General features: G+C 39.1%; 1 protein-coding gene across 2 annotated transcripts in view; it reads left to right on the top strand.

Moving 5' to 3' along the window:
- Positions 1–21,699, top strand: part of Sec71 (ADP ribosylation factor guanine nucleotide exchange factor Sec71) — a 508,300-nt gene that overhangs the window by 191,679 nt on the left and 294,922 nt on the right. For both annotated transcript variants that reach the window (XM_090371201.1, XM_090371202.1), the window contains exon 20: positions 19,795–19,923. In XM_090371201.1, coding sequence (XP_090227327.1) covers positions 19,795–19,923 — 129 coding nt within the window. The remainder of the gene's footprint in view (positions 1–19,794; positions 19,924–21,699) is intronic.

Raw genomic sequence — 21,699 nt, forward strand, 5'->3', positions numbered from 1 at the left:
CTGCCTACTTAGAGGAAGTGGCACATACTGATTAAAATTTCCTTTCAAAAGCCTTGCTGATCTGGAGACTTGAGTTAATCCATAAGATTTTTAGCATACCATGCTTGGGCAGAATCACAGACACGAATATATTACCCTAATTTGAGGCATTTTCTCAGCATGCCATTGCATGTATCCTGTTATATTATCAATTAATTTAAATTTATTACTTCATATGCATTTAACATCGTTAATTCTCACATGAATAATACCTTTACCTCTTTTACCTCTTTACCTCTTTACCCTTTGATAATAACATCAATTTTAGCTTCTGGCAGACAAACCTTGGCTCTAGCCCAATCATTATTACAAAAAACATTGCCTGTTCTCCTGAAAATAGAGCCCCTCCTACTCTGTTTCAAAGGAATCCAGTAATACCGAATTCCTTTGAAACAGAGTAGTATGCACTTGACCATTCTGTTCTGAGATGCGAACAGGATGGTCATTAGATACTTGGATCCTTGACTTATTTCCAGATTTATTTCTCTATAGGGTATCTATGCATTTCTTCCATGACTCAGTTTCATCCAGTATGCATCAAGTATCAGTAACAACAAATGATGCAAGAAAGCAAGCTTATACAGCATCAGCAAAAAAAGAGAGAGGAGAACTACCCACCTCATCTATCCATCTGCTCTAATAATTTGGCTAATTCTTCTTTAAATTTATTCACACTGCCCACTTCTATGACACCAGATTCAAGTTTACTCTCTAGCCAGAAGCCAGTTTTCAGGCCTCTATCCTGCAACCATCCTTTTGGAGTTTGATCCCTTATGTGTGTTGTCCTTAAAAAAAGTAATGCAATGGTTACTGTTTTAGGCAATGGAATAAGCACCTCCTTTGCCTGTGCTGGAAAAATTCCTCTATATTGTTGATAGAACCACATGATCTGTCCTGGTAGCCTCTCTATGTTACATAGACAACTTCATGTCTGACTGCCAGGGAATGACCGCCGCATATCCCCGGAGCAATATGGCCTTAGTTGCTAATGCTCCAAATAACAAAAAAAAAAAAAAAAAAAAAAAATGTCTGACTGCACAGTCACCCCCAAGTCATTTTCATTCTCCAGTACCACACGGTTGGTATTTTATTCTAGGATTACTGCTATCCATATCTTAGTATCTTGCATGTATCGATGTTAAACCTCTATTACCACTTCTTAGCTCATCTGCATTTTGTTGCAGTAGTTACTTCCTCCCCCTGCTGCCAACCTTTGTATCATCTGCAAACTTAGACAGTAAGCTAAGCATGACATTTCCTCATCAGTATTGACTTAATATGATAGCATAGCTTAATTTATTATGGTACTGACCTTTTTTTTATAATCTGCAATTAATGTTTGAATAGGGTGGATGATAATTTTAATTTAAATTAGGAGTAAGTAAGTTGGGGTTTAAAAACAGAAGTTAAAATATGCGTAAGGAAGTAGAAGTGCACATCTTCGTCCTTGGTTGTCAATATTAAAGTTGAAAATAAATGGTTAATACTGGAGGTCAGTAGCCATAACAAGTGGCTTTCGTTATCCACGTCTTCAGTTGGCAATGATGGGTTGAGAGTGAACGTGTGTATTTAAGAAAGCTAAGTTCCCGTGATGCTCCTGGTTACATGTGGAAATCTCAGGTGCATGAGATTCCAAGCCAGTGCAATGTTGTAAGGTAGTTTGATATTTAATACTTGGAGATTGGAATGGCAGCGGAACCATTCTATGACTAGGGCTTCATATTGGAAGATTTTAAAACTGGATTTTAGTTTAATAATGGGAATGGCTGAGTCTACTAAGGGGGTGTGATTGTGAGATTGAACATGTGATGCTAGTTTAGTGTTGGTTTAGCCTGTCTTAAAACTATTGTAGTGGTAGTATGCACGTGTGTTTGATGTTTTAATAGAACCATATTTTGAAGTTGTGCTACCAATATAACATGCATTGCAGTTAGGTTGACATTTTGTTAGGTAAATAATATTGTTCATATCGCTGATATGATATTTTTGTGTGTATTTGTATGAATTAAATAATGAGCCAAGTTTATTATAAGTTGAGAATGTGAGGGTGATGTCGGTACCTTTGAATATGCGGCAGAACTGATTGTAAAAATTACTCTGGTATGGAGGATAATACATAGATTATTATTAGAGGTGTGTTTGGGTGGATTGTTAATAATATAATATTAGTTGTCGGTGAATTAATTGAGTAGGATACCTTCTAGATATGAATTTTGTTGTAAGATATTGAAGTTCCTGATTGAGATCGTTTTGTGTAGAACTGTATTTTATAGCATTGTAAATCTGATTATAAAGAACGGCTTTTTTTTTTTTTTGTTAAGGGAGTGGTGAAAATCAAAATGTAGGTACTTGCCGGTATGGGTATTTTTTCTAAAAATTCTTGTTCCTAATTTGGTGTCATTCCTATATATGGTGAGGTTCAGAAAATTAATTTGTCCGTTTTCTTCAAGTTCTAGGGTGTATTTTAATCTATTGTGTACTGAATTGAATTTAATGAAAAGATCGTCTATTGTGGATTTTGGTCCTATTAAAAGAATGTCATCTGCATATCTTATAAATAATTTTATATATGGGGGGTATGGTTGTAGTACATAGTTTTCTATTGAAGCTAGGTAAATTTCAGAAAGGGGGAGCTGAGATCCCCAATCCCATAGGTAATCCGTATATTTGCTGGTATATCTGATTGAGAAATCGAAAATATTTAGCATCTACTAAAAAGGTTGCAAGTTCTAGAACACTATTAATTGAAAGGGAAGTGTGATTGGGTAAGGTATTATCGTCTGTTAAGAAGTTATGTAAAGTTTGTAATGTTGAAGGTAAATGTACATTAGTGTACAATGAGACTACATCGAACGATGCTATTATGTCGTTGTTGGTTATTGTAATATGTTTTATTTTATCAAATGTTTGGGAGGTATTGTTTACTTTGCATTTCGAGAATCTGGTGAGGGGGGAGATGATTTTAACTATGAAAGAAGATAAATTAGTGAAGGCTGATTTACTGAAAGATATTATAGGTCATATTGGGTGGTTGGGTTTATGAAGTTTGATAATTCCAAACTTATTACAAATTATTGATCTTATTAATTTAAAGTATCATGCCCCAAACTAGAGCAGCAAAGCAACGGGCACAAATTGTCTGGAGTGCTGTGACTCGGGGAGAACTGAGGGCAGGGTGGGCGATTCTCCAACGCATCACAGCCTAAAAAAAATGCGCAACTTGTGAAATGTTTGCCGAACTCTCTGGAACAGAACATGATATTGCCACGGGGGATGTCTTTGTGTGTGTGTGTGTGTGTGCGATGTAAGGAGTGTAAGGAAAGCAGGCGACAACTCAGCATTGTTATGGGCCTATATGAGAGTTTGAAGGACAGGGTGGATGCCATCGAAAGATCTAAATTGAGGGGCCCATCAGGCTCTCAGCTGTGCACATCAATGCCAGAGCTTGCACTTGGTCATCACGCAACACAGCGGCAACCCCCAAGGCAGAATGCGCTGGTCCCACAGGAACTAGTAGTTGTTGGTGACTCTATTGTCAGGGAAACGGGAAACATGCTTTGTAAAAAGAATAGGTGGAACAGGAACAGGGTATGTCTGCCAGGGGCAAAGGTTGAGGTTGTTGTAGAGCGGATATCATCTTTTAAGGGCACAAAAGGTGATATAGTTGTACACGTTGGCACTAATGATATTAAGAGTAGGAGACCGGCAGAATTACTTAACAAGTACAGGTCACTGTTGAACAAAAGCCGAGAATTAGGGTTGAATTTGCAAGTGTCTGCAATTCTGCCCAGACACGATAGAAGGGAGTATATGATGAGAGCCTTGTCGATCAATTCGGCCCTGGAAAGATTGTGCAAGGCTCAAGGGATAGAATTTTTTTTGGCCTGGACTGTACTTGTTAACAGGAGAGACTGCTTCTACAGGGATGGGATACACTTAAATAGAAAGGGTGCAAGAATATTTGCTGATGCTATCGAGGCAGTGTTAGGTGGTTTGGAAAACTGATAGCTTGGGGGGGGGGATACAAGGACTAATAGATTAACAGTAGCCACAGGCATAGGTGAAGGTGATTCTTGCACAACTTCTATTAGAATAAGTAGTGACCTGGAGTGAGGGGTGTTGGGGGTTTCAGGGACAGATGGCAGTCATCCTGAAATAGGTGGGTATATGGGATGTGTTAGGGTAACTAGGAATAGGAGCATGTATGCTTGCATGTATACCAATGCTAGAAGTATAGTTGATGAATTTGAAGTGTTGGTCAAGACATCAAAGGCGGATATTGTTGGGATAGCAGAGACATGGTGTCACACAGATATAAGGAATGCTGAACTGGAATTTGTAGAGTACAATGTGTACAGAAAGGATAGACAGGATAGAAACAGAGAAATGTTAATTAAGAAAAACAAAATCAAAAGAAGTGCATCCATTTGATATAGATGAACAGTGCACTGTTGAGTCAGTTTGGTGTGACATAAGCACTGCGAAAGCAAAAATAAGAGTAGGAGTGTGTTATAGGCCTAATGACTTGAATGAGTACAATGAACAATTGTACAGAGAAATAGAGTGGGCTAGTAAATCGGAATGTCTTATAATGGAGGATTTTAACTTCCCAGATATTGACTGGAACTTGTGGGTTGGTCACTCACACACTAGTCAGACTTTTGCGGATTTATTGGATGATTGTTTTCTGCAGCAGCATGTTCGAGAGGCAACCAGAGAAAATAATACTCTTGATCTGGTTATCAGCAGTGATCATTCGTGTATTAAGAATTTGCAGATAAAGGAACCACTAGGTGGCAGTGATCACAATGTACTGATGTGGGATTTACTTAAAGATTTAATTACCATCAGGGGTAAAGGAAAGGGTTTTTTGCTTCCGTAAGGGTGAGTACAGTGGTCTCTGACAGTTTTTAAATTCTGTACAGTGGGAATCAACTGACGATGTTACCAACAGTAAATTCTAAGTGGGAAGCATTCAAGGAATTAATCGTGAAAGCTACTAAAAGTTTCATACCTATTAAGAAATATTGTTCAAGGTTTAGGCAAAAATGGTTATCTAATGAACTAATGAGACTCATAACAGAGAAGAAAAATGCATCGGATGCATATAAATTATCAAGCGACTCAGAAGCCTATCGCAGATATTAAGCTAGTCTGTAATCAGGTCACAAAAGAGGTTAGGCAGGCGAAGGCAGATTACGAGAAATCCTTGGCAAAAGATGCTAAGAAAAACAGCAAGGATTTCTTTACTTATGTAAACTCTAAAAGAAAGGGGATGAATCTGATTGGTCCACTTGACATCGATGGTTCGACTGTTGATGATCCTGCTCAGATACCAAACAAACTGAATGAGTATTTTGCATCTACATTCACACGTGAGGAATTATTAAGGTTTGAAAATGGCAGAAGGTTATCAAATTGTAGCAGGATACTTAATGATTTTGTAATAACTGAGAGCAAAGTGGAGGAGAAATTGTTGAAGTTAAACATAAGAAAAGCACCTGGGGTTGATGGGATCTATCCAGTTATATGAAAGGAGACGGCAAAGCAACTAAGCAAACCCTTAGCCATAATTATGAGAGCATCCTTGAACTCAGGGGAGGTTCCCATGGACTGGAGATGTGCAAATGTATACCCAATTCACAAAAGGGGATCGAAGGGTGACGCAAGTAATTACAGACCAGTTAGTTTAACTTCTGTTCCGGGTAAAATAATGGAGTCACTGGTTAAAGATGCATTGCAGGATCATCTAGACAAGACTGCAGCAATAATTCAGACACAGCATGGGTTTGTTAAGGGAAAGTCTTGTCTGACAAATTTGATAGGATATTATAATGTGGTTACAAAGGAACTGGATGCAAAAAATAATTTTGATATCATATATTTGGATTTCAGGAAAGCTTTTGACACTGTTGCGCATGGAAGACTATTGTGCAAATTGGAGCAGAATGGTATTAAGGGTAAGTTGCTACAATGGATAAAAGGATGGTTAAGTGGGAGAAGACAGAGGGTGGTAATTAATGGGTGCTGCTCTTCGTGGACTAATGTTATTAGTGGAGTCCCACAGGGTTTGGTGTTGGGTCCACTGTTGTTTTGTATATTTATCAATGATATTGATGGTGTATCAGGCTTAATGTCGAAGTTTGCAGATGATACAAAGGTTGGCAGGGTTGTTAATGGCAGTAATGGCAGTGTGCTACTGCAACAGCATCTAGATAATTTGGGCAGATGGGCTAAGAAGTGGCAACTGAAGTTTAATCTTGGCAAATGCAAAGTACTGCATATGGGTAGAAGTAACCCCAGAGAAACGTACCAACTGTGTGGTACTACACTTAAGGTGGTAGAAAATGAAAAAGACCTGGGAGTAATTGTGCAGTCAGATATGAAGTTTTCTGAGCAATGCAGACAGACTGCCAGGGCAGGTCATGGGGTTTTGTCAATGATATATAGGAATTTTGCTAGCAGGGAGAAGGAGGTGATTGTCCTTCTGTATAAGGCAATGGTCAGGCCATGCCTTGAGTACTGCGTACAGGTCTGGAGGCCTCATTTTAGGAAGGATGTAGATTTACTTGAACGTGTACAGAGAAGGGCAACAAGATTGGTGAGGGGAATGAAGGGATCCTCTTACCAAGAGAGGCTTAAGTTCTGCAAATTGCAGTGGCTGGAGACTAGGCATCTACGCGGTTATCTGATTGAGGTGTATAAGGCCCTAAATGGGTTGAGCACGCTGAATTCTGATGGGATCCTTCCACTTGTTCAGATTACGAACCTAAGGGGGCATAAATTCAAATTAAGAAAGGATAGATGTGCGGAAATTTGCCTTTAGCCAACGGATGGTTAATTGCTGGAACAAACTTCCATCTGTCATTGTGGAAGTTGATAGGTTGAATAAATTTAAGGAGGAACTGGACAGGCATTTGGAGGGAATGGTGTGTTTTTTTTTTTTTTTTTGGCTGATGCTGCATAAGCTCATACACTTGCTTTCTTGCATCACATGCCAATACTACTACTACTATATGCGGTAAAATGTTGTTCCGGATGCCAATTTGTTGTAAGATGTTTAGGTTGATTTCATTGTTTGACCTTGATTTTCATAGAATGATGTCTAGTTTGTTATTATGTTTAGAAATTATATGTATTGTCTAGTTTATATGTTTCTGAGTCGCAGAGTATCAATTCCATTTTTTCTATGTATTTATTTTTATTAATTATTACTATGGTGTCGCCTTTGTTTGCTTTATGAACTATAATATTTGGATTATTACGTATTTTTTGTTGTTTATTTATGTTAACTGTTGTTTATTTATGTTGGGTTGGAATTTAAATCTAGAATTAAGAATTGAATTGCTTTGGTGTATTAATCTCCATTTATTTTGGGTGATTATTTAATTATTAATTTTCTGAACCTCACCATATATAGGAATGACACCAAATTAGGAACAAGAATTTTTAGAAAAAATACCCATACTGGCAATTACCTACATTTTGATTCGCACCACCCCCCCTTAACATAATAAAAAGCCATGGACTGGAGATGGCCAAGATAAATGCTGGGAAAAGACAAACTGTCTTTTCCCAGTATTTATCTTGGCCAATTCAGAACATTCAGAGAGAATTTACACATGACTCCGTTCGTGATGGCAAGCGAGTTCAGATGATCTGACTGATGCAGTGTTACTGCATATCATCTTTATGTAGCAGTGAAGGTAATGAAATCGAGAATGAAAGACTCTTTGACAGTGGCTTTCAAATACATAGGTAAAGATACAAAACTGACCCACGAGCAAGTTCTATCCAAAGAATACATTAACAGCTGTATCGGAAAAAATTTGGACTTCCTGAGGATAATTCCAAACTCGACCTACTAACAGTCCCAATGTAAATGGAATGTATTTGCTATGATTAGATAGCTAAGTAAACCTACAATGTTCTTAACCCTGAGTGCCAAAGAAATCGATTGACCGCACTTGCTTCAGCTATTTTACAAATTACAGAATAAGGGGTGTGATATTAGCGAGGATGATGCGAGCGACATGGACTTCGTGCAGAAGGCGAACAAAGATGCTGTACCTTATGCGATATACTTCAAGAAGATTGTGGGTGTAATTATAAACATTGCCGTCGAAACGTTATAGTCCGTTTGGTGAATTTTACGTGGTCAACTTTTTCAAGCACAGAATTTCAACATCGTGGTAGTCCACACATGCACATTTTGCTGTGGCTAAATAATGCTGTCAAAGATCCTTTGGTTGAGAACAAAGAAGACGTCATCATAATGATCAACAAGCTTCAAACTCACAAACATACATTCACGTGTTACAAAAAAAAACACCGAATAAATGACAGACATGTCAGTTTAAAGTACTATTCATGACATGTTGAATGGATGACAGCAGAACATCTAAAAGTATAATGAAATGGAAACCTACCGCTAGGAGGGCAAGAGGAAGACCGCGGAAAAGATGGATGGATGACGTAGATGAGTATTTAAAGATTATGAGAATAAGAAGTTGGAAAAGTTTGACTTGTGGGCGGACTTACTGGTGAAACATCGTTGAGAAAGCTAAGAGCCACCCTGGGTTATAATGCCAGAAGAAGAAGAAGAAGATGATTCATGCCTTGTTACATGAAAGGTGCTTCAAATATTCATTTCTTCAAAACAGGAAGAAAGATTGAGGAAATGACGTCATTTCCCTTGTTTGCGACATCATTTCCCTGTCACAAAATTGTGACAAATTAGTTTTACTTCTGTCCAAAATTTAGTAGGTACCGCCAAAGATGTTTTCACATCAAAAACCACATGACTCCTCAGTTTCATGTCAGCCCATCTGAGCTGGCCAAGGACCAGAGTGCAGAGGTACTATATATTTATATTCTGTAGTGTTGTGTTTCTGGGCTACTCTTAGTCCACCCACTGAAAAAAGCTAGCTTGGAAACGGGAGAGGAAGTTTTAGAAGTTGAAAGTCAGATAACAGAGGGACCTTGGGTATTGAAGTCAAACTGAATGGATGATAATGGTGGGGTGGTCATAGTGGGAGAAAAGACAGGAAGAAAAATTGAGGAAACTCCCAAAAAAAAACACACACAAACAACTTTGGTTTTCCAGGAAAATCCAAAGGTTGACCGAGTGGCAGGGAATAGAAGGCAGGATATGACCAGCCAATATACATCCAAGTGGATGGTGGGGTACAGTTGTGTTTAGTATGTTGAGAGACTTATTGATCCCTCTGAAGTAGATGGGGAAGGCAGTACCATTATATTACAGTCTGTGCAAAATATGAGCAGATCACTCTGTAAGGGATAAAAGCTGGCCTCAATATCAAAGAGTGCTTAAAATAATGAAATAAAAGAATGAATAAACTCTTTATGGAAAATAATGTATCCAAACCATCTAAGTAATTCATCTAATCTGTATTGGGTTATAATCTGTATTGTAAACTAAAAATATTGAGAAATTAACCATTGTGCAAATTAATGTACAGAGGTTGGGATCTGTGGCTAATGAAATCCAGCAGGTATTGTGTAGAAATAAAATTGACAATTTTTCTGGGACCATATCATGTAAGAGGCTGTGGTGTGTGTGTGTGTGTGTGTGTGTGTGTGTGTGTGTGTGTGTGTGTGTGTGTGTGTTCAGGTATGCTTGCATACCGGAGCCCAAGAACTTGCAGCTTGTGGCCTAGCACCAAAGTACGGAGGTGGATGATGAACACTGTAGGGAGAAATATCTCCATGGAAGTGGAAAAAGAGAAAAAATTTTCATCCCACACCCAAAGTAAGGATGTTAGTAAGTAGAGGAGACATGGAGATGGGAAACAAGATAGTACAAGAGCTTGTCCTCCACCAGTGGGTTAGGTGGAAGTAATTTTATCCCACATCCAAAGAGAGGGTGTTGTCCCCACCCCCCCTCAAGAACATTGGGGTTAAGTTCATCTTTACCATTGCCTGCCAATTGCGCTTGGTATGGTGCAGAATATTTTTTTTCATGTTTTCTGTTTGTTATGTGGAGATGGGCTTCGCCAGACGATGCAACCCTTCAGTGTATTGTGTGATATCATACTCAAAAACCAATCAGTGTAGTAGTATTTATGTACTATAGCAGAGGTTCCCAAACTTTCTCTGTTCGTGGCACCCTTAGTGTCTCAGTAATTTTTTTTTACAGCACCCCTAGTGTCTCAGTAATTTTTTCACAGCGCCATAGGCCAAAATAAATACCCAACAGTTCCTTTTATTATGTAGTTAGATCCAAACAACTTAATAAGTAATGTTGAAACTGAACTACCTAGAGCTAGTAGTTCGTGCGGTGTTCAACAAGGTGTCAAGGTGTGCTTGTTTTAATTGTGGTCTCCAGCGTTTCTCCTTATACTGCTGTAGCATCTGAAAAGGCAAAAAGCCAAAGCCATCAAGTGTTTGTATGTAGGTGTGTAAGTACGTGTGGTGGTATTTTGAGTGTTGAGTGCTGGTACCTAGCAACTTCACAGCCAGGGGACACCCGGTCCCCTCCCCCCCGACCCCCAACCTAGACCAAAAGGAGGCGTGCCACGGACAACTTTTTACCAAAGACACTTACTGAGGCTATCAGGCAAGCCTGGGAGCCCCAAGATGTTTAGGGAAAGGGAGTGTACATAAGAATGAGAAGTATGGGGATTGGAAGGAAAGGGAAGGGAAAGTTGGATAGACGATAAGGGGAAGAAGAAATAGACATCCCCTGGAATAAAGAGAAAAGTTTACAATAGTATATAGTGAACTATTAGCATTAATAGTTCACTAATGAGACTCGTGACAGAGAAGAAAAATGCATGGGATGCATATAAATTATCAGGTGACGCAGAAGCCTGTGGCAGATATAAGCTAGTCTGTAATCAGGTCACAAAGGAGGTTCGGCAGGCGAAGGCGGATTACGAGAAATCTTTGGCAAAGGATGCTAAGAAAAACAGCAAGGATTTCTTTACTTATATAAACTCTAAAAGGAAGGGGATGAATATGATTGGTCCACTTGACATCGATGGTTCGACTGTTGATGATCCTGCTCAGATAGCAAACAAACTGAATGAGTATTTTGCATCTACATTCACACGTGAGGAATTATTACAGTTTGAAAATGGAAGAAGGTTATCAAATTGTAGCAGTGTGCTTAATGATTTTGTAATAACTGAGAGCAAAGTGGAGGAGAAATTGTTGAAGTTAAACATAAGAAAGGCACCTGGGGTGGATGGGATCTATCCAGTTATTTTAAAGGAGGCGGCAAAGCAACTAAGCAAACCCTTAGCCATAATTATGAGAGCATCCTTGGACTCAGGGGAGGTTCCCACGGACTGGAGATGTGCAAATGTGTCCCCAATTCACAAAGGTGGATCGAAGGGTGACACGAGTAATTACAGACCAGTTAGTTTAACTTCTGTTCCAGGTAAAATAATGGAGTCACTGGTTAAAGATGCATTGCAGGATCATCTAGACAAGACTGCAGCAATAATTCAAACACAGCATGGGTTTGTTAAGGGAAAGTCTTGTCTGACAAATTTGATTGGTTATTATGATGTGGTCACAAAGGAACTGGATGCGAAAAATAATTTTGATATCATATACTTGGATTTCAGGAAAGCTTTTGACACTGTTGCGCATGGAAGACTACTGTACAAATTGGAGCAGAATGGTATTAAGGGTAAGTTGCTACAATGGATAAAAGGATGGTTAAGTGGGAGAAGACAGAGGGTGGTAATCAATGGGTGCTGCTCTTCATGGACTAATGTTATTAGTGGAGTCCCACAGGGTTCGGTGTTGGGTCCACTGTTGTTTTGTGTATTTATCAATGATATTGATGAAGGTATATCAGGCTTAATGTCGAAGTTTGCAGATGACACAAAGGTTGGCAGGGTTGTTAATGACAGTAATGGCAGTGTGCTACTGCAACAGGATCTAGATAATTTGGGCAGATGGGCTAAGAAGTGGCAACTGAAGTTCAACCTTGACAAATGCAAAGTACTGCATATGGGTAGAAGTAACCCCAGAGAAACGTACCAACTGTGTGGTACTACACTTAAGGTGGTAGAAAATGAAAAAGACCTGGGAGTAATTGTGCAGTCAGATATGAAGTGTTCTGAGCAATGCAGACAGGCTGCTAGGGCAGGTCATGGGGTTTTGTCAATGATATATAGGAATTTTGCTAGCAGGGAAAAGGAGGTGATTGTCCCTCTGTATAAGGCAATGGTCAGGCCACGCCTTGAGTACTGCGTACAGGTCTGGAGGCCTCATTTTAGGAAGGATGTAGATTTGCTTGAGCGTGTACAGAGAAGAGCAACACGATTGGTGAGGGGAATGAAAGGATTCTCTTACCAAGAGAGGCTTAAGTTCTGCAAATTGCAGTGGCTGGAGACTAGGCACCTGCGCGGTGATCTGATTGAGGTCTATAAGGCCTTGAATGGGTTGAGCACGCTGAATTCTGATGGGATCCTTCCACTTGTTCAGATTACGAACCTACGGGGACATAAGTTCAAATTAAGAAAGGACAGATGTAGAATAGATGTGCAGAAATTTGCCTTTAGCCAGCGGGTGGTTAATTGCTGGAACAAACTTCCATCTGTCGTTGTGGAAGTTGATAGGTTAAATAAATTTAAGGAGGAACTGGACAGGCATTTGGAGGGAATGGTGTGATGATTTTTTTTTTTTTTTTTTTTTTTTGGCTGATGCTGCATAAGCTCCTACACTTGCTTTCTTGCATCATGTGCCACTACTACTACTACTACTACTACTATTAGTTGAGGCATATGATGGAAGAAAGCAAACTCATAGAGCATCAGCCAAAAAAAAAAAAAAAAAAAAACCCTTGCTATTTCCCCCATCTGGTCACTCCAGATGTTTGTCTAGTTCAGCCTTAAATTTATTTAAGCTATCAACTTCCACAACAAGAGATAGAAGTCTATTCCAGCAATCAGCTACCTGTTGGCTAAAAGCAAACTTCTGCACATCTATTCTACAACTGTCTTTCCTCAATTTGAATCTATGCCCCCTCAGGTTCTTAGTTTGAGCAAGCAGAAGTATCCCATCAGCATTGAGCCTTCTCAAACCATTCAAAGCCTTGTATAATCTTAATCAGATCACCTCGCAAGTGCCTTCAGATGCTGCTACAACTTGCAGAACTTAAGCCTTTCTTCATAAGTGCACCCCTTTGTTCCTCTCGCCAATCTTGTTGCCCTTCTCTGTACTCATTCTAGCAACTCTACATCCTTCTTAAAATGAAGTCTCCAGACCTGTATACAGTACTCAAGGTGTGGCCTGACCATTGCATTATACAAAGGGATAATCACCTCCTTGTCTCTGCTGGCAAAATTCCTGTGTATCATTGACAAAACTTCATGACCTGCTCTGGCAGCCTGTCTGCACTACCCAGAAAACTTCATACCTGACTGCACAATTACCCCCAAGTCTTTCATTCTCCATCTCCTTGAGTGTGGTACCACAGAGTTGGTACGTTCCTCTTGGGTTACTGCTACCCATATGCAGTACTTTGCATTTGTCAATGTTAAACTTCAGTTGCCACTTCTCAGCCCATCTGAATAACTTTTCTAGATCCTGTTGCAGTAGCATACTGTCTTTAGTGTCATTAATAACTCTGCCAACCTTTGTATCATCTCCAAACTTGGACATTATCATCGTTATCATTGATAAATGCATACACAAAACAACAATGGGCCCAGCACTGAACTCTGGGTTATTACCCTAATAACAGTAGTGAAATTTTTTTTTTTTTTTTTTTTGGCTGATGCTACATAAGCTCATACACTTGGTTTCTTGCATCACATGCCACTATTACTATTACGCAAAGTACTGCATATGGGTAGAAGTAACCCCAGTGGAACGTACCAACAGTGCGGTACTATACTTAGGGTGGTAGAAAATGAAAAAGACCTAGGAGTAATTGTGCAGTCAGGTATGAAGTTTTCTGAGCAATGCAGACCAGGTCAGAGCAGGTCAGGTGGTTTTGTCAATGATATACAGGAATTTTGCTAGCAGGGAAAAGGAGGTGATTGTCCCTTTGTATCAGGCAATAGTCAGGCCACGCCTTGAGTACTGCGTACAAGTCTGGATACCTCATTTTAGGAAGGATGTAGATTTGCTTGAACGTGTACAGAGAGGGGCAACAAGATTGGTGAGTGGAATGAAGGGATCCTCTTACCAAGAGGATCCCTTCATTCAAGGAGGAATTGGACAAACATTTAGAGGGAATGGTTGTGTGAAATTTTTTTTTTTTTTTTTTGGCTAATGCTACATAAGCTCATATGCTTGCTTTCTTGCATCACATGCCATGATTCCGATTCCGTAGAGCAGTGTCTATTTATTACCACTTTCTGCGGTCTCCCACTCAACTATCCCTTTATTCGTTGCAGTAACTTGTCCTTAATGCCATACCATTCCAATTTGTGCAGCAGTCTTCCATGTGCAATAGTATCAAAAGCTTTCCTGAAATCCAAGTATACGATATCAAAATTATTTTTAGCATCCAGTTCCTTTGTGACCATATCGTAGTAATCAATCAGATTGGTCAGACGAGACTTCCCCTTAACAAACCCATGCTGTGTCTGAACTATTATTACTGTCTTGTCTAGGTGATCCTGTATCACCTCTTTAACCAGAGGCTCCATTATTTTCCTCAGAACAAAAGTTAAACTAACAGGTCTATAATTATTTGTGTCACCCTTTGAACTCCCTTTGTGAATTGGGGATACATTTGCACATCTCCATTCCATGGGGACCTTCCGTGACTCTAATGATACTCTCATAATTATGGCTAAGGGTTTGCTTACTTCCCTTGCTGCCTCCATTATAACTGGATAGGTTTCATCTGCCCCAGTTGCCTTTTTTGTTTAACTTCAACAATTTCTCCTCCACTTTGCTCTCAGCAATCACAAAATCACTTAGCTCACTGTTACAGTTTGATTAATGTCTGGCATTCCCCTCCTCGAATAACTCCTCATGGGTGAATGTAGATGCAAAATAATCATTCAGTTTATCAGCTACTTGGCCACGATCATCAATAGTTGAACCATCTATGTTAAGTGGACCAATCTGATTCATCCCCTTCCTTCTAGAGTTTACACAAGTAAAGAACTCTTTGCTGTTTTTGTTTGCCAAAGATTTCTCGTAATCTGCCTTCGCCTGCCTAACATTCTTTTTGACTTGATTACAGACTAGCTTATATTTGTCATAGGCTTCTGTGTTGCCTGATAATTTATATGCATCCCATGCATTTTTCTTCTCTGCCACGAGCCTCATTAATTCACCGACATCCATTTAGGCCCGAACATTGAACAGTATTGCTTAGTTGGTATGAAAAGCCTAGTAGCCTCCAAGATTAAGTCCCCGAAGGCTTCCCATTTAGAATTCACCGTTGGTAACATCAGTTGATCCCACTCTACTAAAGAATTTAAAATTTGTCTGTGACCTCTGTAGTGACCTTTACATAAGCAAAAACTCTTCCCTTTACCCTTGATCGTAGTTACTTCTTTAAGTAAATCTCACATCAGTACACTGTGATCACTGTCACCTAGTGGTTCCTTTATCCGCAAATTCCTAATTCCTGCATCATCACTGCTGATAATCAGATCAAGGTTGTTACTCTCTCCGGTTGCTCCGCAAACATGTTGCTGTCGAAAATCCTCCAATATCTCCACAAAAGTCTTGCTAGCGTGCGATTGACCAACCCACAAGTTCCAGTCAATATCTGGAAAGTTAAAGTCGCCCATTACAAGACATTCTGATTTACTGGGCCATTCTATTTCTCTGCACAACTGTTCATTGTACTCCTCAGCATCATCAGGCCTATAACATACTCCTACTCTTGATTATCCCGTTCCCAGTGTTTGTCACATCAAACAGATTCAGCATTGCACTGTTCACCCGTGTCAACTGGATGCACTTCCTTAGATTATGTGTTTCTTAACTAACAGCATAACCACTCCTCCCTTCCTATTTTGTCTATCCTTTCTGTACACATTGTATTCCTCAAATTCCAATTCTGCACTGCTTATATCTGTGTGACACCATGTCTCTGATATCCCAACAGTATCTGCCTTTAATGTCTTGATGAGCACTTCAAATTCATCAATTTTATTTACTATACTTATAGCATTACTGTACATGCAAGTATACATGCACTTGTTCTTACTCTTAGTTACCCTAATATATTTACTTGTTCCAGGATGACTCCCAGCAGCTCTTGAAATCCCCAGCAATCATTACAATAGAAGCAGTGCAAGAATCACTTTTGCTTCTGCCTGCAGCTACCATTAATCTTTTAGTCTGTGAATCCCCCCAAACTAGCAGTTAACCCCTGGCTTTTTGGCCATGAAGGGCATTAAAGATTATCTCTCTCTCTCTGTTTTCCGACCCGCCTAACATTGCCTCAATAGCATCAGTGAATATTTTTGCACCCTTTCTATTTAAGTGTATCCCATCCCTGTAGTAGCAGTCTCTCCTGTTAGCAAGCACAGACCATGCTGAAAAAAATTCTACCCCATGAACCTTGTGCAATCTCTGCAGCGAAGAATGTTGATGAGGGCCGAATTGATTGACAAGGCTCTCATCATATACTTCCTCCTATTGTGTCTCGGCAGAATTGCAGACACTTTCAAATTTAACAGTAACTTGCAACTTTTTTTCAGCATTGACCTGTACTTGTTTAGTAAATCTGCAGATCTTTTACTCTTAAAGTCATTAGTGCCAACGTGTACAACAATATCACCTTTTTTGCCCTTAAAATATGATATCTGCTCTACAGTGTCATCAACATTTGCTCCTGGCAGACATACCCTGGTCCTGTTCCACCTATACTTTTTGCATAATATATTCTCCGTCTCCCTGACAGTAGAGTAACCAACAATAACTACTTCCTGTGGGACCAATGCATTCTTCCTTGGAGATTGCCGCTGTGTTGCCTGATGCACAGGAGTGAGCACTGCCATTGAGTTGGCAGTTGAGAGCTTGATGGGCCTCTCATATTAATTTATTTGAGGGCATTTACCCTACACTGCAAGTTCTCATAGATGTCATCAAGATGCTGAGTTGTACCTAATTTCTTCAGTCTGCACCTAGCACACACAGACATCCTCCTTAGATAATGTCCTGTTCTAGACAGGTCAGCAAAAATTTCACATTCTAAAATAATCTATTACTATATTCTATAACATTTAAAGATATTCTATTACATTTAAATTCTAATCTAAAGATACTTAGATATATTTGAATAGAGCTGCAAAGCTAGCAACCAAACAGTATTAATGAAAGTTGTATACAAGTCTAAAATTATATACAAGTTTACAACCTGCAGTTAGCAGGTAACATTAACTGTCATATTGTATCTAAAAGAATTCACAATAAATGTCAATAACAAGAAAACAGTGTTTTTAACACTATCTTCTAGAACAAAGTTTCCTGAAAGTTAATACCTTTAGTCTTGTACATACCTTGTACATAGTCATTAAAATTCGATACCTATAATGTGTATCATTAACAGCACTTATTTTCCTGCAAGACATAGCCATTAACCTCTCATATACAGAAGATTTAATTTTCAACAACAGTTCTTACAAACAACTTGCAATAAAAGACTCAGTGAAACTCAGAGCCAAGAAAACCTTATAAACACTTTGGTGTTACAATGCATATTCGTCTCCTGAACACGCTATCAGCGAAATCAGAGAAATACAAAAAATTCTCCCATCTTTCCACCAATGGAAAACCAGCATTATATACATTTCTCAAAATCTGAAGCTGATTTCTAATATCAAAATAGTGGTTACATTCTGATTTCTAACATCCGAATAGTGGTTACATTCTGATTTCTAACATCTGAATAGTGGTCTTGTACATAGTCATTAAAATTCGATACCTATAATGTATATCATTAAAATTCGATACCTATAATGCATTCCCCATTAATGCCCAAGGGGTCATTAGTGACCCATCTTTTAAAAATCTTTCTAGTTCAGCACCCGACTAATAGATCACTCTTACATTAATACGGAAAATTGAGATGTAGGTCTCTGTCTGTTGTAATATTATATTTTAGTCGCAAAGAGCACTTGTGTTTACAAGTGCAGCAATTCAGAGTGATTTCTTGCATGTCCTGACATGTCTTCACAATGTTACTGGTAAGTTGGTTTTAGCTGCCATCTGTGAAATCTGTATTAAAGCTGTGTATTCAAAGTGTTAGGAAAATTGGATCTTAATCTATGATAACTTTGAAAGATATAGGTTATACTCCATGAGAGAGGAGATGGAGAGATATGACTTTGTTCTGTAGACTAAACATTGTTTTTGCCACTTCAAGCTTCCATCAAGTAATGTGGTGGTATTTCATTTGGTGATGGGGTCATCTACCCACCTAGTATTGTCATATCGTGTTGCATTGCCCTATGCAGCGTTGGTGTCACACCTTCACCCCTCTTTGGTTCACACCTAGGCATAGTATTTTTATGCCCTGCATGTGGGGGGGATATACCCAGTTACTAACAGTCCCAACACCGTGGTGCTGGGACTGTTAGTAACTTTGGGTAACTGTTAGTAACCTTGGGTAAATCCTCTTCTGCTGCAAGCAGCAGATTGATTGTTGCAGAGTGATTGAACTTTCAAGTTTGATGCACTTCCTACCTAAGTGGGATATGACTGTTAGCTCCATCAATTTGTTTTAGGCACTCAAAGTAGTAACATTAGATGTCATTACGCGAAGAATGTTGATGAGAAACCTTAGACTCTATTATCTAAAAATTATATGGGCTATTCAGTAAAGAATGATCATTATTTTTTATTTTTTTTCACAACATACTTTTATTAGTGATCCATATTTTGATGGTCCTTTTCAAAATAGCCTCAGCCGACCGGGCTAGCCAGGTGGGTAAAATGCCTGCCTGGCAACCCAAAGGTCGCGGGTTCGATTCCCGCCTCGGGCTTGGATCAAAGTACTGCAAAAACCTTGGGAGGTGCACTATGACCACAGAAGCCGATGCGCCAACAACTACCAAAAAAAAAAAAAAAATAGCCTCATTTGATGAAATGTGCTAATTCCAATATTTCTGCCATTCTTCGAAAACATGGTGAAGCCATTTTTTGACATGCTTTTGAGAGAATCACCTCCAATGTCTTTACAGCTGCTTCTTTGTAAGCAGCTGTAAGGTTAGAGCTGTAGGGCAGATGAGGAACACATTTGACATTAATGCAGGCTAAGTACTCGATGACGGTATGAGCAATGTATGGGCTCGCATTGTCATGATGCAGCATCTACTCACCTGCATGCAGTTGTGATGGTTTGTGACAAATGTGATCTCACAAAGCATGCAGTACAGTTATGTAGTAAGGTCCCATGACAGTTGTATGATGTGGCACAACGTTCTAGTAAACCATTCCTTGAATATCAAAAAAGGAGATGACCATAACCTTTCCTGCAGAAGCCACGACTTCTTTTTTCAGTGTTGGTGATGACGTAGACTTCCAGACAGAACTTTGTTGCTTACTCTTTGGGTCAAAATAAATTCAAAATTGGTTGAGTCAAAAATAAATAAAAGTTTTTGAGTCAAAATTGTCTTATGTACATTACATAAGATTTAGAATTTAAATTTCATTTAAAAAATTAACATGTTAAAATGTTTCCGGACACTTTTAATGAAGTCGATGTGAGTGTTTTGTGTTGTGAATCTTAAGAAATATCTTTAACGTACTTCCTAATGACAATGACATTGCTGATCTATTTATTTACTTTCCTTACAGTTAGCATGGACACCATTTTTAGCAGCTTTCAGCGTAGGATTACAAGATTGTGATGATCCAGAAATTGCTGCTCTCTGTTTAGATGGTATAAGATGTGCAATACGCATAACATGTATATTTCATATGACAGTAAGTTAAAATTTAGTTATTTAATATTAGTTAATAAATTTATACCTTTTTGATTAAACAGGCATAAATATTCTTAAATTTTTTTCAGCCTGGACTGTACTTGTTAACAGGAGAGACTGCTTCTACAGGGATGGGATACACTTAAATAGAAAGGGTGCAAGAATATTTGCTGATGCTATCGAGGCAGTGTTAGGTGGGTTGGAAAACTGATAGCTTGGGGGGGGGATACAAGGACTAATAGATTAACAGTAGCCACAGGCATAGGTGAAGGTGATTCTTGCACAACTTCTATTAGAATAAGTAGTGACCTGGAGTGAGGGGTGTTGGGGGTTTCAGGGACAGATGGCAGTCATCCTGAAATAGGTGGGTATATGGGATGTGTTAGGGTAGCTAAGAATAGAAACAGGTGCATGTATACTTGCATGTACACCAATGCTAGGAGTTTAGTAAATAAATTTGATGAATTTGAGGTATTGCTCAAAACATCAAAGGCAGATATTGTTGGGATTTCAGAGACGTGGTGTCACACAGATATAAGGAATGCAGAACTGGAATTTGGGAGTACAACGTCTACAGAAAGGATAGACAGGATAGGAAGGGACGAGGGGTTATGCTATTAGTTAAGAAACACATAAGATCCAAGGAAGTGAAGCCAGTCGACATTGCTGGACAGTGCAGTGTCGAGTCAGTTTGGTGTGACATAAGCATTGGGAGATCAAAATTGAGAGTAGGAGTGTGCTATAGGCCTAATGACTCTGATGAGTATAATAAGAAACTGTACAGGGAAATAGAGTGAGCCAGTAAATCACAGAGTCTTATAATGGGGGATTTTAATTTCCCAGATATTGACTGGAATTTTGGGGCTGGTCACTCACACACTAACAAGGATTTTGTGGATTTATTGGATGATTGTTTTCTACATCAGCATGTTCGGGAGGCAACTAGAGGGAGTAATACTCTTGATTTGATTATCAGTAGTGATTCTTCATGCATTAAAGAATCTGCAGATAAATGAACCACTAGGTGGAAGTGATCACAGTGTGCTGAAGTGGGATTTACTCAAAGAGGTAACTACCATTAGGGGTAAAGGGAAGGGTTATTGCTTTCGTAAAGGCGACTACGATGGACTGAGACAGTATTTAAATTTTATACAGTGGGACCAACTGATGATGTTACCAACAGCAAATTCAAAATGGGAAGCATTCAAAGAACTTATCTTGGAAGCTACTAGGCTTTACATACCAACTAAGAAATATTGTTCAAGGTTTAGGCCTAAATGGATGAAAGATGAACTAATGAGACATATGGCAGAGAAAAAAAAATGCATGGGATACATACAAATTAACACGTGACACAGAAGCCTATGATAGATACAAGTTGATCTGTAACCAAGTTACAAAGGAGGTTAGGCAGGCGAAGGCAGATTATGAGAAATCTTTGGCAAGGGATGCAAAGAAAAACAGCAAAGAGTTCTTTACTTATGTAAACTCTAGAAGGAAGGGGATGAATCAGATTGGTCCACTTGATATCGATGGGTCAACTGTTGATGATCCTGCTCAGGTAGCTAACAAACTAATAAATAAATATTTTGCATCGACATTCACACATGAGGAGTTATTCAACGAGGGGAATGCCAGAGGTGTATTCAACTCTGGCAGTAAGCTAGAGAATCTTGTAATAACTGAGAGTAAAGTGGAGGAGAAATTGTTAAAGATAAACACAAGAAAGGCACCTGGGGTGGATGGGATCTATCCAGTTATATTAAAGGAGGCAGCA

This window comes from Mastigoproctus giganteus, chromosome 4 (genome assembly GCF_048544385.1).
Source record: "Mastigoproctus giganteus isolate SK-2022 chromosome 4, ASM4854438v1, whole genome shotgun sequence".
NCBI lineage: Eukaryota > Metazoa > Arthropoda > Arachnida > Uropygi > Thelyphonidae > Mastigoproctus > Mastigoproctus giganteus.